The 27,510-nt window shown below is 39.6% G+C and overlaps 2 protein-coding genes across 5 annotated transcripts in view; one reads left to right on the top strand and one right to left on the bottom strand.

Annotated features, from left to right (window-relative positions):
• Positions 1–120: 120 nt before the first annotated feature.
• Positions 121–27,028, top strand: REDIC1 (regulator of DNA class I crossover intermediates 1). 3 transcript variants are annotated; one of them, XM_087722343.1, is made up of 12 exons: positions 121–578; positions 9,258–9,297; positions 9,877–10,012; positions 11,084–11,216; positions 11,848–11,914; positions 12,336–12,469; positions 13,428–13,924; positions 16,512–16,578; positions 18,493–18,553; positions 20,678–20,735; positions 23,647–23,729; positions 24,686–27,028. In XM_087722343.1, the coding sequence occupies exons 2-12, from the start codon at positions 9,268–9,270 to the stop codon at positions 25,157–25,159; spliced, it is 1,740 nt and encodes a 579-aa protein (XP_087578469.1). In that variant the 5' UTR covers positions 121–578; positions 9,258–9,267; the 3' UTR covers positions 25,160–27,028. The 3 variants fall into 3 exon arrangements, with proteins under 3 accessions (XP_087578469.1, XP_087578468.1, XP_013914933.2); XM_087722342.1 differs by lacking the exon at positions 121–578 and adding an exon at positions 5,880–6,305; XM_014059458.2 differs by lacking the exon at positions 121–578 and having other exon boundaries at positions 8,785–9,297.
• Positions 3,584–27,510, bottom strand: part of SLC2A13 (solute carrier family 2 member 13) — a 141,882-nt gene continuing 117,955 nt past the window's right edge. Inside the window, exon 10 of one of the 2 annotated variants that reach the window (XM_087722341.1) lies at positions 3,584–4,206. In XM_087722341.1, coding sequence (XP_087578467.1) covers positions 4,190–4,206 — 17 coding nt within the window. In that variant the 3' untranslated portion in view covers positions 3,584–4,189. Of the gene's footprint in view, positions 4,207–15,196; positions 15,396–27,510 lie in introns of those variants that run through there. The other variant, XM_087722340.1, reaches the window with a different exon arrangement.

The following is a 27,510-nucleotide window of genomic DNA, read 5'->3' as shown; positions in this document are numbered from 1 at the left end:
AAGTCCAGACAACTTAAATTACACTTTGTGAAGAATTCTGGGAGTTGAAATCCTACCATTTGAAAGCGTGCTTGTTGGGGAATTCTGGGAGTTGAAGGCCCCCCATCTTCAAGTTGCCAGGTTGAGAAATGCTGGCTTAAAGAGCTGTTTCCTAACTTGGCCTTTCCCAGATGGGTGGACTTCCAAGCCCAGAATTCCACAGCCAACGTGGTCACTGATGAGAATTCTGGGAGTTGAAGTCCACTCATCATCAAGGTTGAGAAAGACTGGATGATGGCCTCGGTTAATTGTGCTCCATGTAGCTAGGCTCAGGTGCTGATCTTTCTATCCATCCTGGTTGCACAGTAACTCTGTGACAACAGCAGCAGCTGCAGGGAACGTTGGCAAAGGACGCCCTGATGACGTTACCTAGCTGGGTAATGAAACGTCTGCGAAAAACAAGAACCAAGCTCAGAGAGCACCAAGGATGCCTCAAGGGAATACCTCTATGTTCCACTGCAGGTGGCCCCTGAGTCATAGCCTGCACCTAGGCGGCTCAGGTGACTCACCTGTCTGAAGGTTAAGAAGACTTGAGCGCGGTGAGTACAAGGCCATCTTGGTGGTGGCTCCTCAAAAAAATTCCTTTTCTTTGGATAAGTTTTTCTTCTCACCGTGATCCTTTGTTCTGGCTGGCATTTCCATGTCTCGTCTCATGTTAGAAACGCAGGAACTAGCAAAGGGGAGATTTTTAATTTAATATTTTAACATTTGAAAAGCTTGAATAAAATATAGATTTATATCGCTCTAGCCCAGTACTGGGCCACATTAATGGCAGAGATATTTTCCACCAAAAAGTCATCCTGTAAGGACATTGTAAAAGATGGGTAATTGTTTGAATAGTACCACGTTCGCAGCGAATATCCTCATCCTTAGGGAGAAAGCCCCATTTCCCCATTTAATCTTTAGTTCTTTAGGTCACCAGCTGAGGACCCCCTGTGCAGGTATTCCTAACAACATAGTCCCATGTTGTAAAAAAATAGTACTAAATACAGCTAGTCCTCAACGTACCACCACAATTGAGCCTAAGATTTCTGACGCTGAGTGAAACATTGGTTAAGTGAGTTTTTGATGACTTTTCTTGCCACCGTTGTTAAAAGCGGATCGCTGCGGGTGGTAAATTAGTAAAACGGTCGTGAAGTGAAACTGGTTTCCCCTTTGGCTTGCCTCGTCTGAAGGTCGCAAAAGGACCCACCCTGCAACACGGCAACCGTCATAAATAGAAGTCCGTTGCCAAGCAGTCTGAATTTTGATCACCTGATCGTGTGTGTGTGTGTGTGTGTGTGTGTGTGTGTGTGTGTATGTGCCGAGGTGGCGCAGTGGTTAGGGTGCAGTACTGCAGGCCACTTCAGCTGACTGTTATCTGCAGTTCAGCGGTTCTAATCTCACCGGCTCAAGGTTGACTCAGCCTTCCATCCTTCCGAGGTGGGTGAAATGAGGACCCAGATTGTTGGGGGCAAGAGGCTGACACTGTAAACCGCTTAGAGAGGAGTGTAAAAGCACTATGAAGCGGTATATAAGTCTAACTGCTATTGCTATTGCTGTAATGGTCATAAGTGTGAAAAACAGTCACTTTTTTCAGACTTCCTATTTACTTTTGTATCTTATAACCTAATAAAACGTTTAAAACAATAAAATAATAATAATTTTAAAAACCTTAAATAATAATAATTTTAAAAACCTTGAATAATGATAATTTAAAAAAAAACCTTCCTCGCTTTTCTTTCCCTCCCCCCCACACCCCACTGCCTTCTTATTGACTTTTGCATTTTGTTTCTTATCTTATAACCTAAGAACATGTTTTAAACAATAAAAAATAATGATCAGTCAGGGTTTTTTTCAGTGATGCTGTAACTTTGAACTGCCGTAAGTCGAGGACTGCCTGTGCTTTTGGTTCGGCTCCAATAAAGTTGGGGCTGGAAGAAACAATTCGGAAATCAAGATTTTTCAGGACAAAAAGGCAATTATTTCTGACATTAATACAGCGTGGCGTTTACCTACCTGGAACTTCTCACTTGCATTAAATAGTCCAATGAAGGCTCAGGTGTTAACAATACCCCAGAGTGGTAATTATCATCTTGGGGGTGGTGGTGGTGGTGGAGAGATATATATCTGTATATTTCCTTTCACGAACGATGCAGACATATAAACATCTGTTCTGGTTTATGAGCTAAATAACAATCCATGTCAAAGATTAACGCTGTCCCCTTTTGTAAATTTATCATTTGAGGACCGATCAGCACAACACAAAATGTGACTTTTTTTTTTTTACAGGTTAAAAAAAACTTAAAAGCATTCGTTTAAATGACCATCTGAAGTTGCCACAGACCTGAAAAAGGGGGAGTTTTGACCATTTTTCTTACTAATTGAATCATCCCTGAGGTCATGTGATCAGAATTTTGGACACTTGGCAACTGGCTCACATTTATGACGGTTGCACTGTCCCAGGGTCACGTGATCACCTTTTGCAGCTTTCCGACCGGCGAAATCGGTGGGGATTCATAGTCCAACCCTAATTTAACAACGGCAGTGATTCACATAGACATTGTGGCAAGAGAGGTCATAAGGGGAGGGGGGGCAAACACGCTAAAAACTGTCTCACTTAACAGCATAAATTTGGGGCTCTCTTGTGGTCATAAGTGGAGCACTTCCTGTACATCTCAAAAGTTAGCTCTCTAGAATGTTTCCTCCGATGATTCTTAGTGAAAATATTTTTCTTTTGATTTATGTTGATGGCAAGTGTGTTTAGCTATGCACGTTGCTTATTTATTTTTACTTATTTTTAATCAGATTTTTAACCAGATTTTTACCTGCCTCAATAGAGTCTTGGTGGCTCAGTGGCTTATAAACGCAATAAATGAAAGTTACAGACTTACAGAAAGAATAAAAATCTTACGATGTGTGTTATTAAACAGAGAGGGGTTATCACCCACTGTTTTGATTCTGAGACACTTCTAAAGCTGATAAATCTTCCAGTGTTACCACCACAACCTTCGTTCTCCATCTTTCTTCTTTCATAAGAATTTCCTCTTGCTGATCATAAAACGGGTTTCTGATCCCTTGAGCTGCTTATTTCCGGCCAGAGATTAGGAGCCTTTTATTCAGAAGCTACAAGGGATTATCCTGCTCAGGACTCAGAAACAGAGAAGCATGGAAGGATGAGAAAAATGCTTTTTATTTTCTGCTGTAAAGATAGATAGATAGATAGATAGATAGATAGAGAGAGAGAGAGAGAGAGAGAGAGAGAGAGAGAGAGAGAGAGAGAGAGAATCTACATATAGATGGATGGTAGATAGATAGATAATAGATAGATGATAGATAGATAGATAGATAGATAGATAGATAGATAGATAGATAGATAGATAGATAGATAGATAGATAGATAGATAGAGATAGATAGATAGAGATATATAGACATACATATAGATAGATGGATGGTAGATAGATAGATGATAGATATAGACATAGACATATAGATAGATGGGATAGATAGATGATAGATAGGAGAGAGAGAGAGAGATAGATAGATAGACAGACAGACATGACAGAGATTCTGTAGATGAAAGATACTGTATATGATAGATAGATAGATAGATAGATAGATAGATAGATAGATAGATAGATAGCGATGATAGATAGATACTGTAGAAGATGATAGATAGATCTATCATTTTTATCTATGCAAAGTCATTTAGGGATGGGCAATATATTAAATTTATAAAATTAGTACATAAATGAATACATATTGATCCTATGTACTGTATGATCCTGTCTCATATTTCTGTACCTTTTCATCTGCATTTCCGTTTAAAATGATATAAAAGATCAAGCTCTCCTCATTCCATCTGTTTATGAAACCAGCCGTGTAAGCATGTTTTACTTGATTGTCTTTCCTGTTTTATTGAATAATCAATAACTCCTCCTGTATTTGGAATAGAATTACGACTAATGGGCTTCTAAAATACAAAAAAAAAAAAGATTGATGCAAGCTAAGTGTGACCTTTAGCTTCCTCCTGTTTAAAAACTAAACTCGGGGGCGGGGGGGAAGCAACATTTAAAGAAAAAAATTTAAAAACTTGCGTTGAAAAAACTGGTAAGGGTTATTGGTTTGGGAAGAGCCAAGAATATCAAAAAGAACAGAGTAATTCATTTTTTACAGTCCAGTCCAAACTACGGGAGGTAAGAAAGAAGAGAGTGCATTAATAAAATACCGTACATACATTTTTAAAAATCCAATTAAACAATGCAGTTTTTATTCCTATCTTACCCATTTCTTCGAATAACCCTGATGCAGATAGGGATGGGGGGAGGTTAAGCAATGTGCATAGTTACTTACAGAGAATTCATGACTTTTCCACCACAAATTGTGATCTCCGTCACTAAGCAATGCAATTTTTAAGTGAATCATCATGCGACCACACCCAATTTTGCAATAGTCACTAAGTGAATCCCATGGTCATTAAGTAAATCCAGCTGATCCCATTAACTTTGCTTATCAGAAGCCCTCTGGGAGGGTGGCAATCATAGGGACCCAGGATGCTGCAACCACCATAAATAGTGACGGGTTCCCAAATTTTGATCACATGACTATGGGAGCACTTGCACGGCTGTAAAGGCAAGGATTGGTCATAAGTGACTTTTTTCAGCACTGTTGTAACTTTGAATAATCGCTAAATGAATAGCTGTAAGTCAAAGACTACCTTGAGAGACAGCAATCAGCCTGGCCAATTGTAGGAGAAGCCTTCCACATCTGGAATAATGATAACGTAACATAACATAACAACGTAACATAATATAACGTAACTTAATATAAACCTAATAGTATAGTATGGGGGTTAGGGTTAGATATAATAATATATAATGTACTATAATAATAGAGTATAATATAGTATACAGTGGTGGGTTACGGATCCTGGCGTTGCCTACATGGGCGCGCGCGGTGTGTGTACACATCGTACCTGTCTGCGATGCCTCCACAAGCCTCCGAGATGCTCCAGCTGCTTACGGAGCATTGCACAAATGCCGTACATGCCATGCGCGGAAGCGCCAAAGGCTTAAAGGACAGGTAAGGAAGGCGGGCGGGCCCTCCGGAGCACCGTACTGGAATGGTACCTGGTGCTCTGGGTAGGCTCCGGTGTTCCCGTACCGGGGCGTACCACCTGCAACCCACCACTGATAGTATAGTATTAGTATTAGTATTAGTATTAGTATTAGTATTAGTATTAGTATTAGTATTAGTATTAGTATTAGTATAGTATAGCATAGAATAGCATAGCATAGCATAGCATATATAATATAGTATAAAATAGTACAATTAATATACTATAACATAATATAGCATAATATAACACTATATAATATAGATATAGTAATATATAATATAGCATAACAGCATAATGTAACACAATAAAGAATAATACAATATAGCATAGCATAACAACATAACATAACAATATAATATACAATATACAATAATAATATATTATACAATAATAATATGTAATACAATAATAATACATAATACAATAGCATAATATATTACCATAATACACCATAATAAACATACATACATAACATACATGCATAACATACATACATACATACATAACATACATAGGGAAGAAGGTGTTAGATATGTCTGACTGCTTGAGTTATTTGTAAAAATAGTAAAAGGCGGGATACTAATAAATAAAATAATAAATAAAATAAAATGATAAAATAATAAAATAAAATAACATAATAATAAAATAAAATAATAAAATAAATAATAAAACAATAAAACAATAAAATATTAAAATATTAAAAAAATAAAAAAATAAAAAAATAATAAAATAATATTCTATGCATGTGCATGAAAGGACTTTGCTTGCAAATGCCGAACGGAGAATCTGGAAAATTCGGCTCATGCACCTCATTTTTGCACACCCTTCCCCAAATCTGTTTCCCTTCTTCCCTCCCAACCACCCATTTTGCTCCTTATTTCCTTGTCTCTATCTTTTTTCTTTAAAAAAAAAAAATCAATTCCTGGGGTGCCCACGGGGGTTCAGGAAGAAGCTAGCCCACCCAGGAAAGCCTTTCCCTCAGCCATTCTTGTGATCCCCACTGGACTTGTGAGGGGTTGGGGGGAGCGACATTTCTCCTCAGGGGCTGCCTCTTTCCCTTCTTTCTTTCTTTTTTCCTTCCCTTCTTTTCAGGCCGTCTGGGTGGCCTCCCTGTCAGGGGTGGCGTTGGCAGGACGAAGGGGAAATGAACTGGGTTGGCGGGTCGCGGTGAGTGAAGCCAAAAAGGCCTCACAATGACACAACTGCCCTAACCCTTTTTTGTCATGAGGGGACATATTGTCTCCTTTAAGGTTTACTCTCTCCTTTCAGGCTGGGTTATTTTATTATTTTATTTTATTTTAATTTGTATCCAGCCTTTATTAGACATCACAAACAATGGAAGGCCGTGAAAGTATCCAATGCGCCTTCCTTCCCCTTCTGGTTTTATTTATTTGTTTTTATTTTAGTTAGAAAATTCGTATTGCTGCCAACGCTCGCACAAGAAGGCAGCTTTACCAGGACATAAAAACACAATATAAAACAAAAATTAAAATTAAAAAAAAAGACAAACGATAGAATAACTCTCCACCCCACAGCCCACCTCACCAACAACACACATTTATTTTACCCCTTAACAACAAAAAGCGGGTTTTAAAATAAATTCCAATTATTACACTGCCAGGCCTGTGAAGTACTTGAGGGGAAAAAAATTAGAAATAATTTATTTTGGATTTTCAAAGCTGGGGCAGATCTTTCCCTTTTGAACTTCTGCCTGCACTTCAGGAATTATTATTATTATTATTATTATCACTATCATCATCATCATCATTATTATTATTATTATTGCCAGCTCTGTTAGGACTGGATAAATTCCTCTGTTTTATTGACCTCCCTGTTATTATATTCTTTTTTTGCAGGGCAGGGAAATGCAGTCCAGAAATATTTAAAAATGTTGGCATGAGGGAAAATGACATCTAGGATAAAACCCTCAGATTTCTCCATTTTGAAGTCAGATCAACACCTCACAGCCTCCATTATGGCCTATTTTATGGGGATATTCATCTCTGCCCCAAATCCAAAATATCTGCGGACTCATTTTTCTAAAAGGCTAATTTTCCAAAATCAACCAAGCATCTCCCGGTATCACAACAAGGAAATGTAGAAACAGGCAACTATAATGTTAGAGACGATAACAGCCATGCTTTGAGTAGTCCTCCTTCCTTCTTGTTGTTCTTCATTTTTTTAAAAAAAAAAATATTATCTTCCCATTCAAAAAGTAATGGAAACTTTGTCTGAGAGATTTAAAAATCTAAAAATTATGTAGTTATTCATTCTTAAACATATGTGATGATAATAAGCTGTTTGTGATGCAAATCGGTATAATACATTATATATATATATATATATATATATATATATATATATATATATATATATATACACACACACACACACACACACACACACACACATACATATATATATATATTATTTATTTATTTATTTAAAGTCACAACCCCTGGTATGCCCAAATATGGGAGGAAGTTCACTGCTTCCATTCTCTGTCCATCATCGGCTCGTCATAAGAAACCATCCAGACAGAAACCCAATATTTTTACTGTTGCCTTTGTTACATTTGTGTTGTATTTGTGCTGATAAATAAATAAAGGGAGACTAGTATAGATCTATTTCAAGCTATTTAGCTCTCATCAGCTAGCCATACCCTTACTGGGATTTGAACCGGGGGTTGTAAAAATCTAATATATAATATATATTTATATATAAATATATATATATTTAGAGTCACAACCCCTGGTAAGTTCGAATCCCAGTAAGGGTATGGCTAGCTGATGAGAGCTAAATAGCTTGAAATAGATCTATACTAGTCTCCCTTTATTTATTTATTTATCAGCACAAATAAAAAAACACTAGATAGATAGATAGATAGATAGATAGATAGATAGATAGATAGATAGATAGATATGGATATAGATATAGATATAGATATAGACACAGACACAGACACACATATATATATATATACCTATACCTATTTCACATAATTATCTTTTTTATTTAGGGTTTTTAAAATTATTTTTATTGTTTTAATTGTAGTGTGCATTTTTTGAATTTTATGATGGCCAGGGTCATTGAGTGAAATGGGCAGTTAGAGACATATAAATAAATAGATAAATAGATGCATGCATGTATGCATGCATATATACATATACATATACACATACATATACATATATATATATAAAATAGTGAATTTTTATAATGCCATGTATGTATACATTCATTGCAAATGATGATTAAAATAATAGGATAATATGCAATATTTATTATGCTAATCATGCCAATCAATAGCCATAGATTGGGATGCATATGTTTGTTTATTTCAGATAAATAATACTTTTATTTCATATTTTTATTCAGGTTTTTTATTGTTTTAAAATGGTTATTGTTTTTTAAATGTTTTCAGTGTTTTAATTATATATATTTTCAGATGTAAGCCTCAGGTTCATTGATTGAGAGAGGGGGCTGTATAAGTTGAATAAGTAAATACATCATAATGAATTATGCCATGCATACATTAATAGCAAATGATGATTACTACAGTATGATAATATGTAATATTTACTATGCTAATTGTTGGTATGAGTTGTTATCATAAATTATATATGATGCAAAGCTTTGATGACGATAATAAAAGCTAGTTGGTATGGTAGTTAAGGTGTTGGCAGAACAGTTTGTGATTGTGAAATTTGGATGGGTGACTTTGGGCTAATCACTCTCTCAGAAGAAACTTGCAGGATTATTTTGTGGAAAATAGGTGGCAGGAGTATTAAGTATGTTTGCCACTTTGAATATAGAGAAGGGAAAAAAAGATGGGATAAAAATCTAATAATGACAGTAATAGTAATAAGGAAAGAAAAGGCTTGAAAAAAATGATGCTGTAAACAGAACAGTTCAAAAAACATTTAACAATATTCAAATATTCCTTGATGCCTTCCCACAAATTTCAAGTTTTGAATTAAGTGGCAAGAAATTTAATGAAAGGAAAACACACCATTAATAATAACTTGTGACTTAATGGTTGAATACACCTGGCTTCATTTTAACCACTCGTTCAACTGTTCTAAAAATGCTTCTTCTTTTCTCTCTTCCAACTTCTAGTCGAAGAATCATGCTTACCAAAGAGAGAAGAAAACAGAAGGTAACTAATGATTACAATTTTAAAAATATGTGTAAGCTAGAAATCTTCATCATCCTCATTGTTGTCATTGCAATAATTTTATAATAAAAAAAACTTATGAATCAAATGCGGAAGTTTGCATATTCTATAACAATGGAGCCGTGGTAGCTATTTTCAGATATATTGAATAGCATGGTAGCTATTTTCAGATATATTGATATATTTTAAAATCATCAATCATTGTTGTGCAGATGTTTAACTAGATCTAAGAAAATTCAGGAATCTACTGTAAGATCCTGTGTGATTTTTGACCCATCACAGTTCTCATAGTTTAACCACAACAGAAAGTTGCCGTTGTACCCTTCAGGTCCATGTTAGTTTCTAAGAGGAAAAGTCAAAAACCAATCATATCAATATCAATATCTATCTATCATCTATCTATCTATCTATCTATCTATCTATCTATCTATCTATCTATCTATCTATCTATCTATCTATCTATCTATCTATCTATCTAATACACACACACTTTACTTGCCAGAAGGTCGCAAAATGTCCCATATGAACATATATGTGATAACTGCTACCGCTTCTCAATAGGATTTTTTTGAAAAGGAGAAACTTAAGTCAAAGATGAAGTTAGTGGGAGTATCTCCTTTGAAAAGCTCAGCTGTCAGTTTGGACCTTCTCAATCTCTACGTTGTTAATCAGATCTCTACAAAGAAAGAAAATGCTGGTAAGTATTTCACGGACAAAGTTAAATTTTAAAAGACTGGATTAGAATAGAGTAGAATAGAATAGAGTTGGAAGAAACCTTGGAGGTCTTCAAATCCAGCCCCCTGCTCAAGCAGGAGAATCTAGAACATCTCAGACAAGTGTCCAATCTCTTTTTAAAAATATCCAGTGATGGAGCACCCACAACTTCTGGAAACAAGTCATTCCATTGGTTAATTATCCTTACTGTTAGGAAATTTCTCCTTAATTCCAGATTGCTTCTCTCTTTGATCAGCTCCCATCCATTATTTCTTGTCCTGCCTTCCCCTGGTGTTTTGGAGAATAATTTGACCCACCCTCTTCTTTGTTAGGAAATGATCAAGTCCTAGCTGCCCTGTAGCCTCAATATTCATTTCATCAAATATCAACTATATTTTTCATCCGAACCTCAAGTTTGTTGTCATAATTAGAAGTAGAAATTGGGCACAAAAAGCTGTAACCCATAATAGCAATAGCAATAGCAGTTAGACTTATATACCGCTTCATAGGGCTTTCAGCCCTCTCTAAGTGGTTTACAGAGTCAGCATATTACCCCCAACAACAATCCGGGTCCTCATTTTACCCACCTTGGAAGGATGGAAGGCTGAGTCAACCCTGAGCTGGTGAGATTTGAACCGCTGAACTGCTGAACTAGCAGTCAGCTGAAGTGGCCTGCAGTACTGCACTCCACCCACTGCGCCACCTCGGCTCTATCCCATAATACCGTGTTTGTCAATTGCTAGTGGGAATTAGAGCTGTACAATCGTTTGGATCCAGGTGCTTTGAAACACAAGATCATGAGCAAAACATCTGTCTACCTTCCATAGAGTAGCTGCCTTTTTTCCCTAAGATCTCATGGCAATTACCTATTTGGATCTGAATCTGAAAAACTGGCCAGGTTCTTCCCCTTTAAATATAAATATAGAGATACAGAGGTGTAAACATTAGAGATAGAGAAAGATATATAAAATAGAGATAGAGGGATAGAGATAGATATATACTGTTCCTCTTTAACTCGCTGTAATCTTGCTAATAATCTTCATTTTAATTACAGAGAATATTCGAAAGCCAATTCATGTAGATATTAACAGAGAAACTCAAATTCCTTTGAGAAAGCAAAACGTAGATTTTCCCAAGTCACCAGAATGCAGACCAGCTAAGCTGTCCCTTGATGACATCCAGCACAGGTACATAAAATGTCAATTATCTTTTCACATTTTAGTGAAATGTTTTCATTTCTTTCATGGTCTGCATATTCAAGTGCAATTCCCCCACCCCCGATAACTGTCATTGCCAATTATTTTTCCATAGTATGCTTAAAGTACTAAGATTTCCAGATCATTTCCTTCTTGCAAGTATTGCCTTGCATTAAAATTGATGTGGACCATGTAAAGAAGAATGAAATGTAATGAAATCTTAGGGCTGTTTATATCCATAAGATATTGTGATCATGATAAGAAATGGAGGTAGTGACAGATTTTATTTTCCTGGGCTCCAAGATCACTGCAGATGGGGCTGAAGCCAAGAAATCAAAAGACCATGGTTCAAAATCCATTTTGGTTGTTAGTCTTGAAATTACTCCCAGATCTAAAGGGGCATTAGATTTGTTAACTGTTAGCAGAATTTTATGCACGTTTATTTAAAACTGGAGAAAACAGGACTTAAATCTAAGTAGACCTGAATAGGATTATCCTACAGAGGTAAATGTTTTAAGTTTGTTTCAAACAAATTTGCCTCTACCTTAAAATGCATAAATCGTATGTTGTTTTTTAAATACACCAATGACTTACTTTGCTTTTTAAATTGTTTTCTTCAAAGGATACAAGAACAAATCTTGGATAGTAGAAGAAAATACCTCTATGAAAAAGCCAGTGTTCATTCTGAAGTAAGGGCTTTTTCAGTAAAGCTTTATCACTTGTATCTCTGTGTCAGATGTAACATAATGGTTTGTGTTTATGGTGTGAATTTTAGAGCAATTCTAATGTTATTTTGTAGAATAGAAGGCTTTTAATATAAGCTTCATCTTCATTGCATGGCTCTAGTCAATCACCCTTCCCCAAATAATACTAAAATGATATATACATCCATCAGTATAATAAAAAAACCCTTAAAAACCCCAATAAAATACAGGCATCATAAAACAAATAAATGCATATTACTAGACAGTTCCATGAAGTAAAAGAATAAACTGTTTGTTGGCCAGTTTTTCTCTAAAGAAAAAAATGTATTCCTATTATTGAAGTTAAGTTTATAAAATGAACAAATTTCTTAGAAGATCATGAAACCTTTTTCTAATATATTGACAGGAGTTAGGGTCTTCTTGGCCAGTAAATAATAAAGAAGAAGACTCTTGGTTTTCTACGACAGCATACAGGCCAGAAGAATTCTCTGCACCAGATTCAGAAGCACAAGTTGGTCTATATTTTCAGCAACTGCCTAGGTAAAAATAGATTATTTATTAATTGTATTGCCCTACTTTTAAATGCGTCCTCATCTTTGTGGGGAAAACCCCTTGCTTTGTAATAGTCATTTTTCCGTGTGAATTTTCAATAAAATTATAATTTCTTACAAAAAGTGGGGGTTAATCAATTATTATTTCATTATATTTCACATACATATACAATTATATTGTTGAAGTCTTATGCTATTGTTTGAGATTATGTGCAGGAAACAGATCAAGTTTATACCGGTCTTACTTTAGTTCTCCTCAATCCCCCAAAAGTGGCCTGTTTTATTGAAAATAAAACAGCCGTGTCTGATGTAGAAATCAGAATTGTGCTTATCTTCCGGCTGTCTTGCTCATTTTGCTAGACTATCGTATTTACACATGAGCTTAAATACCTAAAGCTAAATGTATTTGAGCACTACCTAAGTAATATCCAAATTAAAGAGAATATTATCAAATGTAAAGAGTATGGCAGTTCTTTTTTCTGAAATGTACACATTCAGATAAATGAATGGATGATTAAATACAGCATTGTTGGTTCTATTTGATCTGTTTAAAATATTAGGTATAACACCAGTCATGGTACAAATCAAAACCTTTAAAAACTATTAGATGTTTCATTAGGTATTTTATACTCTGACATCATTTCCTGTAATTTTCATTACCTCTTTTCCTGGCATTAATGGAGCCACAGTGACATACAGTGGTTAGACTGGTTAATCACAGTTGTCAAACAAAATATTTCAAATGAAATATAGGAAACTCAGATTTCCAGTTTTGGTTTATGAATAAAAATCTATAATTATTGCAGATTTATAAACCCCAACATAATGTCATATGAGCGAGAAATCCCTCTTTCATATTGAGTAAAAAATAAATTTTAAAACCTTACACATTGATACTGTCTGTAACATACCAACAATTCACATTTCATCTTTTCCCCCCCAATAAGTCCAGGATATGGTAATTCCTTTGATAAGGATTCTGGAAACAGTCAAGCAAACGAAGAAGAATCATTGTTTGGTACTATAAACGACCAGATAAAGACTAACCAAGATGCAAACTTCCAGCCAATTGCAAGCATGTTTGAAGAAGAAAATCAATTTCTGACGTTTCCTCCTTCTCAGTCTTACTGTTCTTTTGCTAACAAAAGCCATATTGACCAGCTATTCACAGATTTTGGCAATGCAAAAGAAATCTTCGGTAAACCCAGCCTGTACGACAGTGAAGAAACGCAACAGGTGACAGGTCCTACCCACCGGGCGGCTGAGAGGGACCTCACAAGCATCCTCACAGCTCCAGAAATGATTTGCACCCTTAACAACCAAAGCTTAAATGCAATAAACCAGAATCCAATTTGGAATCAGTTCAAACACTGCAGTGTCCAGAAAAGAAATCCTGTAGAGTTTTCTGATCAGCAAAAACTTACCAGGTTCTTTGATAATATAGGTAAGTAACAACACTGCAAGTAGCAAATGCAATGAGGAGGGTTTATGTTTAAGGGGTTGATTAGCACTTGATTAATATAGATTTTTTAATTTTATTAAGGCAGGCAATTAATGTGGGTGGGGAAAGAGTTAAAAATTGCAGGGATGTCTTGCTGGCCTATATTTTAATTGTATATTTATTTAGAAAGTTTATATTGCCGCCTACTCTCAAGGCAGCTTACAAGGACAATAAAAGCACAATATAAAAGAAATAAAAAATAATGAAAGTAATTATTATTTATTATTATTATTTATTTGTCTTGTATGCTGCCCACTCCCGGAGGACTCCGGGCAGCTCACAAAAGACAAGGGAAAGGGGGAAAACGAGACAAAGACAACATATTAAAAACAAAACCAACATTCACAATTTCCGTGGAGGTAAATGCTTCTCAGCCCCCCCCCCCCCCCCCTCAGCCTGCTGGAGCAGCCAGGACTTGGTGGCTTTGCGGAAGGCTGGGAGGGTAGTAAGGGTCCGGATCTCAACAGGGAGCTCGTTCCAGAGGGCCGGAGCTGCAACAGAGAAGGGTCTCCCCCGGGGAGTCGCCAGCCGACATTGGCTGGCAGATGGAATCCGGAGGAGACCTAACCTGTGCGATCTAATTGGTCTGAGAGAGGTAACCCCCCTACCCCCATGTCAACGCACATTCATACCAGCCATTTAATGGGCTCCAAATGGTGCATCATTGCACTCATTTGCAATATATTGCATTCAAACAATACCACTAACCATAGGGGCAATATTGTCCCTTGTGTGTGATTTCCCAAACATGTCAACGGCAATCATGATTAACCAAAGAAAAGAGAGAATGCTGTTTTGGTTGGATCCTGAAGATTCGGCCTAGAGAAATGAATCTCTGCATCCCACAAATCAGCCTGTTTGTCCTATGAAACCTGAATGAGATGAGAACATTTATGACTTGGTTCTCGCTCTTCTCCTTGTGATGTTGGAGGATGTTACCTTTAAAATGTTTTGACTATGTCAGGCACAAACGATCAGACCCACAAATGTAGAGTTAAAAGTAGGTACTTTATTGTTCTCTGCCTATAATACAGGAATGTTCCCAAACTGGCAGATTCACCTGAGAGAGACCAGATAAAGCTCAAAGACATTTAAGGGAGACCTTGCTCTCTTGTGTTTATATAAGGAGTCCTTACTAATTCCCTATTTGATCCCTCTTCCTTGACTGGGAAAGTTCCTCTCCAACAATATCAGTGTACTCAGGGGTGGGATTCAGGCGAACTAGTAGCACTGACGATCAGCTGGGATCAAACTGGTTCACCCCGACAATCAGACGGGCCCACCTGCCCGCCCGCGCTATTTTCCTACCTTTATCTTCTCAGCTGATTCGCGCCGCAGAGGCAGATTGCGCGCGCAGCAAATCGCGCGATCACCGAACTGGTTGTTAAACCGGAGGATCCCACCACTGGGTGTACTGCATTTGACAGATTTGAAAGCAGAATTAAAAACACGCCTTATCTTCCCTCCCCCCCCCTTACTTCCTTCTCCCCTGCCTTCCCTCCTTTCTTTTCTCCTTTCCTCCTTTCCTTCCCCCTCCTTTCCCTCCCTCGGTCCCCCCCTCCTTCTCACATACCTTTCCTCCTTCCCTTCCTCTTTCCCTCCTCCTTCCTTTTCTCTTAATCTCCCTCCTTTCCTCCCTCCTTCCTTCCTTCCTTTCAACTCTCCTTCTCTTTTTCTTTCCCTCCCTCTTTCCCTTTACTACCCTCTCCTCTTCCCTCCCTCCTTCCTCCCCAGTTTCTTCTCTTTCTTCTCTCCTTCTTTCTTCCCACCTTCTTTCCCTTCTCTTCTTTCTCTTCCTCCTCTTTATCCTTCCCCCCTTCTTCTGCCTTTCCTGTTACTCTCCTTTCTCCTCTCCATCCTGACTTCCCTACTGTCCTCCTTCCCTCCCCTCTAACCTTTGTTACATTTACATATTTTCCTCTGCTGAGGACAACCTGGTTCTCTTTTCCTTTCCTTGCTTAAAGAGGCAAGGATTATAAATCCTCTCGCCTCATCTAAAATGAAGTTTAATTGCTAATTCCATGCAGGTAGTTATAGGGTATGGAAAAGAAGAAATGAGGGAAGAGAAGAGGGAGGGAAGGAATAAGATACCTAACCTTTGATGTTTATATGATTTGATAGTATGGGAATATCTCGAAATGTAGTTGTATTGTTTTTTACAAGTTATGGATGTTGTATTTTCGTTTTACCAATAAAATCTTATTTAAAGGAAAAAAATAATAAAAAAAATATTAATAAAAACACGCCTTATAATATGGAGGGGCCAACTGATTAATTAGTGTCATGTTAAATTAAATGACTGAGATATATTTTGATGTGTAAATGATCATAAAAATGAATGTTTCTGTAGAAATTATGGGAGGATCCCTTTTCATTTTAGTAGCAGGCTAGTAAACTTATAAGTAACTGAAATTAATGGAGAGGTTGCTGAAGGAGGGAAAAACACGCAGCTGAATTATGGTCCGTGTTTTCTTTTTAACATTATCATGTAAACGTATTTTTAAGATTTTCGTTTTCTTTTGTTTTGCAGGAGGTTTTAAAAAACAAAAGAAATGTACTAAGGCACCAAAACCTATAAAGAATTACTTGAAGAACAGGTAAGGTGTTTCTTTTTTAAAAAAAGATTTTCATTCACATAAAGAAAAGTATTACAGAATAAGGGTTTTTCACACAGTTCGTGACAAAGTACTCTTATTTAGGATTTTAGGATTTTATTGAGGATTTATATGCCGCCCTTTTCCCTGAGGGGACTCAGGGCGGCTTACAACAATGAGGGGAAGGGAGTGCAAGACAAGACTTAAAAGAAAAAGAATCGTGAATAAAAGAAAATTATCCATAAAAACACAACATTCACTCAACATTTGGGCGGGGTGAGAGTAATCCTATCCCCAGGCCTGACGGGATAGCCAGATCTTGAGGGCTGTGCGGAAGGCCTGGACTGTGGTGAGGGTACGGATCTCCACGGGGAGGTTGTTCCATAATGTCGGAGCTGCAACTGAGAAGGCTCTCCTCCGCGTAGTCGCCAGTCGGCACTGACTGGCGGATGGAATTCGGAGGAGGCCTACTCTGTGCGATACTCTTATAAGATGTCTACGAGGGAAGCACGATCAAACACTGATTACAGGAAAACAGCTCTAATATGCCCACACACACAGAATTTCTGTCTTCAAAAATATTGTTCCTTTTTTCCCAGCGGAGGATAAACTTCAAAATAATGCTGAACTATTACAGCTTAATGTTTATTTTCATAGACTAAGCGACTAGCTTTGATTAGTTACAGTCCAAGTGACCAGCAAGAGTCTCATGATCAACATTTACCAACTTGCTTATTATAAAGAGATCCAGTTTCGTAGTTAAAGCCTACTGATCGGGAGATTCTGAGTTCTAGTCCTGCCTCAGGCAGGAAAGCCAACCGGGTGACTTTGGGCCAATCCCCAGGAGACAGCGAGTTCTAGTTCTGCCTTAAGACACAAAAGCCAGCTGAGTGATTTTGGGCTGGGCACCGTCTCTCAGCCCAACCCACCTCACAGGATTGTTGTTGCGTGGAAAAAAGGTGGAGGAAGAGCATTGGATGTGTTTGCCACTTTGAATTATTTGTAAAATTCATAAAGGCAGGAAAGAAAAAGGAAGGAAGGAAGGAAGGAAGGAAGGAAGGAAGGAAGGAAGGAAGGAAGGAAGGAAGGAAGGAAGGAAGGAAGGAAGGAAGGAGCTGAGGAGACATATCTATGACAGCAATTACTGGCACCTATTATGCCAGAAAACTATTCTTCAGTGCTGATTTAGTTTTCCAAGCCAACTTTGAAATCATTGTGCAATTTGCCTGGACAACATGCTCTGAACCACAAAAAGTTAGAAGAGGTGGATGATGTCCATTAATGTGTCATATTAGGGACAACACTGGCTCTTCTTCTGCTGCAACATTTCTCCAGTCTTCTTTCATCCGGGATGAAAATAGCAATGCTATTGTAGTGCTAAATATAAGAAATGAAAACGGATTTGACCACTGCAAGCAAATACATTTTTTTGTGTATTAGCTCAGGGCCTAAGTATTTATCTCAGCATTACAGTTGTATTTGGTGTATTATATTTTATACTGCAACACGGCGGTCCCCAAGTTTTTTTGGCACCAGGGTTTCATTGGAGATAATTTTTCCACGGACTGGAGGCGGGGAGGGATGGTTTCACGCACAACATAAATCCCACAGATGTGCGGGCAAAGCTTTGCTCGCTCACCTGCAGCCCAGTTCCTAACAGGCCACAGACCAGTACCAATCCATGGCCCGGGGGGTTGGGGACTCCTGTTGTATTATTCAAACATATTAGAGTAGGTTCCTGTCGTTAGATTTTCCTACTTCTAAAAGAAGTCAGATACTTACTGAATGCTTATGAGATGAACTTGCTAAGAACAATGATTGAATTATCCTTACCTTATTTACTTAACTTTCCTAAACTGTACTGTACCCTAACAATGATAAGTTTAACTTGTGGAATAAATCTGGTTTATTCTCCAGCAGGAAGAAAGACCAATCAGGTCCCAATATGGATTATTTGAAGATTTTCGCCCATGAAACGGTAAAATTTGATATACACTTTGTTCAAAGAAATGTCTATGGAGATTCTCAACCATCCAGGCCCATTGCTTATCCCAAAGCTGATTTTTCAAAAGGCTTTCTGGTTTTTCTTTTGAAGACGTTTCACTTTTCATCCAAGAAGCTTCTTCAGCTCTGACTGGATGGTGGGGGAATGGAAGGATTTATATTCCTTGCAGACAAAGCTGGTCATTTGCATCCTTTTAGAGAGTCGTTGAGGTCACTTGGAGGTTTATCTGTGTCCTCAGGGTCTCCAGACTTTGAGCTATGCAATTTGGGATGAGCCCCCCCCGGAATGGTGTGGGAGAAGGAATAGATTCCCAGAGGAAAAAAAATTGCAGACTACAGGAACCATTTGCATCACTCAGGTGACCCTGAAGATACAGACAAACCTCCAAGTGGCCTCAACGACCCTCTAAAATGATGCAAATGACCAGCTGTCTGCAAGGAATATAAATCCTTCCATTCCCCACCATCCAGTCAGAGCTGAAGAAGCTTCTTGGATGAGAAGCGAATCATTCAAAGAAAGTTGCCTGGTACATTTTCCCAGCTGCTTGTAATTATTTCTGAAATAATAATTGTTCTTATTTCTAAGAACATTTTAAAAGGAACTCTTATCGTCTTTGTTGCGCCTTTCTCTGTACTCTTTCAACACCTCTTTTACATTCTGTTTTTGTTTTACGTTTTGTTAGCTTGCCACGGGAACAAGGCTGGAGTTATATAAAACAAATAACCTCTCGAGCTGATTTGCGTGCAGAGCATATGAGCAGTCAGCAGCTACACAGGAGCAGATGCCAAACAATCTGCCCTTTGCATGCTGGAAGATCATTTGTACAATAAGCAGAAAAGACACATTTGCTCTTCCTTTCTAACCAGATGGGGCACCCATTTCCTTCGTAGGAGGATTTTAATCCTCAACCAAATAGGAAAGAAACTTGGGTTCCCTTAATGGAATAATTGTGTAATTACATTAGCGAAGGCTTCAGAAAATGTGTTTGTTGTTTGTTTGTTTGTCAAACATGTACAAGATAGCAAGTATAGGTATGAACATGAAGAAAGGAAGTAAATACAGATAAATGGGGACAGTAAGACAGGGAAGGTAGGCACGCTGGTGCGCTTATGCGCGCCCCCTTTAAGGACCTCTTAGGAATGGGGTGAGGTCAGAGGTGGTATTCAGCAGGTTCTGACCAGCTCTGGAGAACCGGTAGTGGAAATTTTGAGTAGTTCTGAGAACTGGTAAATACCACCTCTGGCTGGCCCCGCCCCATCTATTCTCTACCTCCCGAGTCCCAGCTGATAGGGAGGGAATGGAGATTTTGCAGTATCCTTCCCCTGCCACGCCTACCAAGCCACACCCACAGAACCGGTAGTAAAAAAATTTGAACCCCACCACTGACTGAGGTCCACAGTAGACAGTTTGAGATTGAAGCTGTGAAGGTTTGAGGCTGTAACAACGGAGTCGAGTAGAACATTGTTTACCACTCTGTTGCTGAAGTCGTATTTTCTGCAATCGAGTTTTCTTGCAATGGGTGTGCAAACAGTGATCAATTTACAACAGTTCATTTACTGACGGTTCAAAGTTACAACGGCACTAAAAAAAAAGTGACTGTTTATGTCACACTTACAACCATTGGAGTATTCCCAAGGTCACATAATCAAAAACCAGACACTTGGCAACTGACTCATATTATGACGGTTGCAGTGTCCTGGTGACATGAGATCCCCTTTTGTGACCTTCCGACAAGCACAAGTCAACGGGGAAGCCATATTCCCAACAACCATGTTACTAACTTAAGAACTGCAGTGATTCACTTAACGACCTTGCCAAGAAAGGTGGTAAAATGGGTGCAAAATCACCTAATCACTGTCTCACTTAGCAACAGAAATTTTGGACTCATTTGTGGTCATAAGTCGAGGACTACCTGTAGTTGAACTAACACACCGAGAAACAGTGTAAGGAAAGAATTATTTCTACATTATGTTGTAAACAATAGAATATTTGTGAGCAAATTATTTATACCGTGATGTCAAGACCTGAAAGAGAAGTTAAATAAAAGCAACTGGGGCAAAAATTATACTAATATCATTTTTCAAATTTTTTTTTAAGCTGGATAAGGAATTTTACAGTGACTCTGATCAGCATTGGAAGCAAAGCAAGCAAAACGGTGAGTTTTAATTTGAAATTCATTAACAGCCATCTTCTCATCTTGCCATCTTAGTTGTCTTGAATTTAATGGTGAAGGGAAAAAAGAGGCCTTCTGCTCTTTGACTTTAATACCCCTTTTAAGAATAGAAAACTCCTAACAGGATCTGTAACGTACTTCTAAGTCATCTTAAAGAACGGCCTTCCAAACTTGGGTGACTTATCCAAAATCGGGTAAAAGTTATTTTGGGGGTGGGGGTCATGACATCGGAACCCATTACCCAATCACAACAGGGATGGCTGTATTGGTTCACCGACAAATGCGCGCTCGACAAAAGCGCGACCGACAAAATCGCGGCGAGAAAACCGTGAGTTCTAAATTGCGCTGACAAATGAGCGCAGAAGCGCGCCGACAACAGTGCGCCGACAAAAGTGCGCCTTCAACAAACAAGTAATAACCGCGAGTTCTAAACCTAACCCTAAACCTAACCTTAACCCTAAACCTAACTCTAAACCTAACCCTAAGCCTAACCCTTACGTTAACTGAAATCCCTAAACCTAGCCCTGAACCTAACCCTTACCTTAACTGAAATCGCGCTTTTGTGGGTGCGGTTTTGTCAGCACGTTGTTGTTGGTGCGTTTATGATGTCGCAGTTTGGTCGCCACAGTTTTGTCGGCGCGCTTTTGTCATGCGCGCATTTATCGGGTCACGGTCTGTATTTTACCTACGTTGGATAAAAACAACTTTCTGATTTTTGGATAACAAAGGAAAGTGGTTTTTGGATAACGAAGGAAAACGTTTGGGAAGCACTGTCTTAAGGCAGGAGTCCCCAACCACCAGGCCACACGGACCACTACCAGACCGCGGCCCATTGGAAATTGGGCCGCGCAAGCAACGTGTGAGCGCACAAAGCTTTATTTGCACACACGCGGGAATTGGGTTGCACATACAAAACACACACACACACACCCTGCCTTCCCCCTCGCTGCTGCCTCCGATCCATGGAGTAAGAAGGTTGCTAGCCGCAATCTTAAGGCATCATACAGTGATTGATCATTTAATATCTTCATTGTTTTCTTATTAACATTTCATAATTTTATGTTATTCGTACTTGGCCTTACAGAGGTAGGGACCTCCTTTGCCTGATCACTGTTTTCTTAAGAGTCAGAAATAGGCTGTTTGTTTGCTTGCGTATCCGTGCTCTGTAACGACTAGCTGTAGAAGTGAGCCAAGAACTCACATAAATACATAGTATTATTACCTCGTAATCCCCACATTCAAGGCACTCCACCATTTCTGTGCAGTACTGAACTGGAATTATATTGTTAGAATGATTGTTCGACACTTTGCTGTGGTTCTAAAAAAGGGAATTCCCCCTTTTTAAATTGTTGAATCATTCCAACAGTTTAATTCCAAATATACTACAGCTCAGTATTGCACAAAAATACGGAGGTGCCTTTAATTTCCTGGGCCAAGGATAAACAAAATTTGGCTGTGCAGGTTCTACAAGGCTGTGATGCAGGGATATCCCGAAAAGAGGGGGTATTGAAATTGGCAGCAGAGATATCGGTATGCCGCTGGAGGAAATTTTTAAAAAATCTAGCTGATAAGTTGCTGAGCTACATTTTGCACCTATCAAAAGGGTTACCGTTAGACTTCAAGTTACAACCATTTGTTTAATTACCAGAGTTAAAACAGCACTGAAAAAATTGACCTATTGCCAATTCTCACACTTAATGAAAGTTGCAGCATCCCCACAGTCACGTGATCAGACTTTGGGTGCTTGGCAAACACCATATATGTACAATGGTTACAGCATCCTGGGGGCCTGGATTCTCTATGACAATTTGCCCTGGCCAGTTTGCCACGGCCAACTCACTACAGCCAACTCGTCGCGGCGAATTCACTATGGCATACTCACCATGGCCAGTTCAGAAGTGAGCTGCTGGTAGTTCGGACTGGTTTAGGTGAACCGGTAGTTCTAACCAGTGGTGGGCCCACCCACCCGCCCCGATGTTATCCTGCCCCATATAATCGGCATGTGTTTGCTGCCACGTGTATGCTCACATTTTTGTGTTCTGGGAGAACCGGTTGTTACAGTATATGACACCCACTTCTGGGCCAATTAACCACGGCCAACTCACCAGGGCCAACTCATCATGGCCAATTCATCCCAGCCAATTCATGGAAGCCAATTCACCACAGCCAACTCACTATGGCCAACTCACCACGGCCAATTCATTGAAGCCAACTCACCAGGGCCAACATCACAGAAAACTCACCAGGGCCAACTCACCATGGTCAATTCATCCCAGCCAATTCATGGAAGCCAACTCACCACAGCCAACTCACTATGGCCAACTCGCCACAGCCAATTCATTGAGGCCAACTCACCACAGTGAACTCACCAGGGCCAACTCACCACGGCCAACTCACCAACGTGTCCAACTTGTCGCAGGACAACTGGCTGCAGTAGAAGAGTTACATTAATATTAAAGAAATAGTGGAATAGAGTCCTTAAAGAAAGGGTGCAAAAGGAGAGACAGAATGAAACATGAATGGCAAAAATGAAAATAATTGTTTCATATATTTTAAATAATTAAATAGCATTGGTAAATTGTTCCTCAGTGAGTTGGCCATGCCGAGTTGTCCCATACCGTCTGGGATTATCCTTTGCAACCCTCCTTGGGAGCTTCCGATGAGCAAAGGCAGTGGGATGAAGCCTGATTCACTCAATGCCTGCATGATTCACTTGACAACTGTAGTGATTTCTTAACCACCATGGTAAAAAGGTTGCAGAATGGGGCATGCTTACTTCACAATGCCTTGCTTAGCTATGGACATTTTGGGCTCAATTGTGGCTCTGAGTCAAGGACTACCCTATGTTACTGTTTGGAGTGCCTCAAAACAAACTTTTGTTGTTGTTCTTCAGATGATGATTCCCAGTTAAGCAGCCAGTCGCCCACTTATTCTCCAGAGGAAGCAGATAGACATACCAGCTCTTCCTCTGACGAGGTAAAGGACACAGCTTCCTTGAAGCTGTTCAAGTACTTGCCCACTCCAGATTTTGAATCCTCCTGCAAATTATTTTAACGCATATGTTGGAAGAAACGTCAGCCTGGGTTCAGTTCCAAGTGGGGAGAAAGACACTGGAAACATGGCGGCTGCTTGGAAAGATGGTTTTAATGGGGGACAAGACCAGATGGTTTGAGGTCCTGGGGAAAATGGGGATCACATGCCTTGAAGATCTTGAAAAAAAAAAGGGCAGAGATGCTGAGAATGCTCGGGTTTTATGCCCTCTCTGGCCTTTTGAATTTAAGCTTGTATTCTGATTGGTTGTCAGGCTTCCAAGGGGCCATGCAGGAGTAACACTGTAGGTTGTCAGTGTCCCAGGCTTGGTTGAGCCTTGCTGGATGATGTAATCTTCCCAGGGGCCATGCGGTGAGATGCGTAGAGGGCTTTGAGCAATTCCTACTATGGCTCTGCTTGAAGGAGGTAGATCTTTGTTATGTAGAATAGACTAACCCAGGCCTTAATGGCCCATTGACAAAGGAGGGAGAGGGGCTGCGTTTCTGCCTCCCTTTTAGGGGAAACATTCTGCCCTTTTTAATATTTCCTAAAATATCTCATTTTTCTAGGAGTTGGTGGGTGCTAACTTCCTACAATAGAACCCCTCTCTATAATACACATGAAAATAGAATAGCTAATAGCATCGTTGCCATTACTTCCAGCTAACTTAATGGATTAGTGGAAAACAAAACTATTGGCTGTGCTTTGAAGCTGGAATCGGCTCCTTTCCATTATCCATTATCATTTCTCTTCCATTATACAGATCTCTTCCATAATTTTATCATTTATATATATATATATTTGAAAGGGTCATACGAACAATAAAAAGGACCCCTTAAAAACCAGAGTCATTTATCGGCCACTGTCAAAAGAATTACACTGACTCCAATTTATTTCAACAGTCTAAACCAGAGGAGCGCGATGAAGGAGCGTCGTCGGATTCCCAAGGCTCCTTTTCAAGGACTTCCCGCGATCCCTGCTCAGGACCAGAGGACGTTCGCCAATTCCATGGCAGGCACTGGAATCAAACCAATATTCAACCCCAGCAGAAACTCGCCACAACTCCAAGAAAGGATACGTTGCGCAGAGCTGGACTGCCGATGTCGGGCGTGAACGATAAGGGGAAGCGCGAGGCTTCCTCTCAAACCGAGGCGTGTGCCGACCCAGTAGGAAAATCCAACGCAGCTGTGCAGTGTGACATCATCCGGAGCTGCCCCTGCAAAAAGGAGCTGTCCGTCGCCCACAGTGCTGAAATGGTGACTTCGACAAGCAAGGCAGAGGCCACTGGAGGGCAGAATGTTACAGCAGATAGTGCAGTCCTTCGGCCTCCAAATAGCAATTCTAAGCTTTGTCTCCTGAAACAGATGGTTTTGTAGTGGCAAGGTCAGCCTAGCTCGGTCTAACAAATAAGAAGAGGGGGGGGGGGAGAAATTGCACCCGAACATACATATTTATTGGCAATGCAGTCAAGGAGCTTAAATTAATGTGTTCCTTCCGACATATATAATTACACAGATTGAGAGATACTTAAAATACGTGTCGCAAAACGGTGGGGAATGAAGCAACTATAATGTTGTTGTTGTTAGTTGCAAAGTCGGGCCTGACCCATCGCGACCCCATGGACAACGTTCCTCCAGGCCTTTCTGTCCTCTACTATCCCCTGGAGTTCGTTTAATCTCATGCCGACTGCTTCGGGGACTCCATCCAGCCACCTCCTTCTCTGCCGTCCCCTTCTTCTTCTTTTGCCCTCCATCGTTCCCGGCATTAGGCTCTTCTCCAGGGAGTCCTTCCTTCTCATTAGCAACTATAATAACAACTATAATAATAGCGACTAACGCAATGTATATATATAACATTGCTAAGCTAGTGGTTTAGTAACTTTATCTTCTTGGCAACTCCTTTCTCCATCCCTTAACTAAGTATATCGTCCTGTGCCATTTTTGTTAACGTCGTTTAATGTAAATGTCTCTGTGAAAACAACACTTAATACATTTGCATTTTGTCCTTCCCTTCCTAAAGTCAATGCACAGTGGCCCGATTCTGTCATGAGTCCCGCAGGCCGGAATTTGTTGGCAAGCTCATTTTGTCCTCTTCAGCTGAGCTTGGAACAGAAGGAAAAGAATCCTCATTTTAAAACGATGCCTGCACCAGAGATTGATGGATGAAGAGCCCCACCCAGAGTCCATTTGCTATTTTGTTTTTAAACCATCTTTAAACCGTAGTCTCTTGGTTAACCTATGATGATGCCTACAAGAAAGGGAAGAAGGCACACGTCATCCTGTTATTTATTGATAGGTCAAGAAGCAGGTTTCCCATTGTAAATAAAATGAGTCAAAGATTTAGGGGTTGGATCCATAGATTTCCATCTTATCGTAAACTCTTAATATTATCAGAAGCCATATTAGAAAAATGAGGAATATAAATTTCTGCATCGGAAATCGGGAGCCTTGAGGATGCTCCCGAACAGTTATATTTCAGCCCTCTTTTTAGACAGGGATTTAATTCACCAGTTCTTGCTTTTATATCAAACATCTTCTGGTTGAAGAGATTTTGAAATTCGCTGTTGTTTTCTTAGTAGGTACAGCATGTTGCCTGCAGGGGTGGGATTGAAAAATTTTAACAACCGTTTCTCTGCCCGGTTGTTGGGGGCGCGCGGCCATGGGGGCGTGGCCTAGTCGGCTTCCTGCACCACAGCAGCAGGCGGAGTGTTGTTACCCTCCCCAATCTCCAGAGGCTTTTTTCGAGCCTCCGGGAGGGTGAAAACGGCCTCCCCTGGGTTCCGGAGGCCCTCCAGAGGCCAGAAATAAACCCATTTCCGGTATTTCCGATAGGCCCATTTTTCGCCCTCTCAGAGCCGCTGCGTGGGCCGTACACTTATCTGGCATGATGAACGGGCTGTGTATAGACTCCTGGGGGGGGGGGAAGCGGGGGTGGCCAGCCAGTCCTTGTAACTACTGGTTACAAATTAACATCTGGTTTGCTCGAGCCAGTCTGAACCGGCTGAATCCCACTCCTGGTTGCTTGCAAACTCAGGAATGACAGCTTGTTTTATTTTTTTACCGTTTGAACAACGGCTGTGCTGAGATAGGCCCTTTCTAAACCATCCCTGCCTTTGGTTCGCCGTATTCCTTGTGGGTCAGCCTTGACTAGCCATGGTTGAAAGAAGCGTCCTTTCTAACTTTAAGGAAGAGTCTTAGGGTTGTCGATATCACAGCGTCGGATAACAAAAGAGAGAGACACTGATTAAAGGAAAATGTAGCCGAGCAGGTGGCTATGTAACACCTTTGTCCTCTTTGAAGCATGTTATTGGAAAATTCTCGGTGGCTGGTTTCGATCTGGAAGACCTGATGCCTTAAAGAATTGTGGTTTTCAAATTGTGTTCTAAAGTACCAACATCTCACTAAAATAAACATCGGTTTTAAAGTGAAGTCCTCGACTTGAAACAGTTCGTTTAGTGACCAAAGTTACAGCCGCCCTGAAAAAAGTGGCTAACAACCGCTTTTCACACTTGCAGCATTCCCCAAAATGTCAAAATTCAGAGGCTTGGCAACTGGTTTACGTTTATAACAATTTCAGGGTCCCGGGTAGTAACAACGAAGTGTTACTAACTTAACAACTGCAGCGGTTCACTTAACCACGGTAGCATGAAAGGTCGTAAAATCGGTGCAAAGGTCACTTAATAGATGCCTCACTTAGCAACATTAATATTGGGCTCAATTGTGATCAT

The sequence above is a fragment of the Thamnophis sirtalis genome, unplaced genomic scaffold (assembly GCF_051295495.1).
Source record: "Thamnophis sirtalis isolate CommonGarterSnake01/CBP01778 unplaced genomic scaffold, rThaSir2_p1.2 scaffold_9, whole genome shotgun sequence".
In the NCBI taxonomy this organism is placed as follows: Eukaryota; Metazoa; Chordata; class Lepidosauria; order Squamata; family Natricidae; genus Thamnophis; species Thamnophis sirtalis.
This window is presented reverse-complemented; position numbering and strand designations above follow the sequence as displayed.

Excerpts from the sequence above, each read along its gene's own strand:
- REDIC1 (XM_014059458.2), top strand. The coding sequence starts at position 9,226 with ATGCTTCTTCTTTTCTCTCTTCCAACTTCTAGTCGAAGAATCATGCTT. Across the intron at positions 10,013-11,083 it reads TACAAAGAAAGAAAATGCTG|AGAATATTCGAAAGCCAATT; the intron begins GTAAGTATTTCA and ends TTTTAATTACAG. Across the intron at positions 18,554-20,677 it reads AGATTTTCGCCCATGAAACG|CTGGATAAGGAATTTTACAG; the intron begins GTAAAATTTGAT and ends TTTTTTTTTAAG.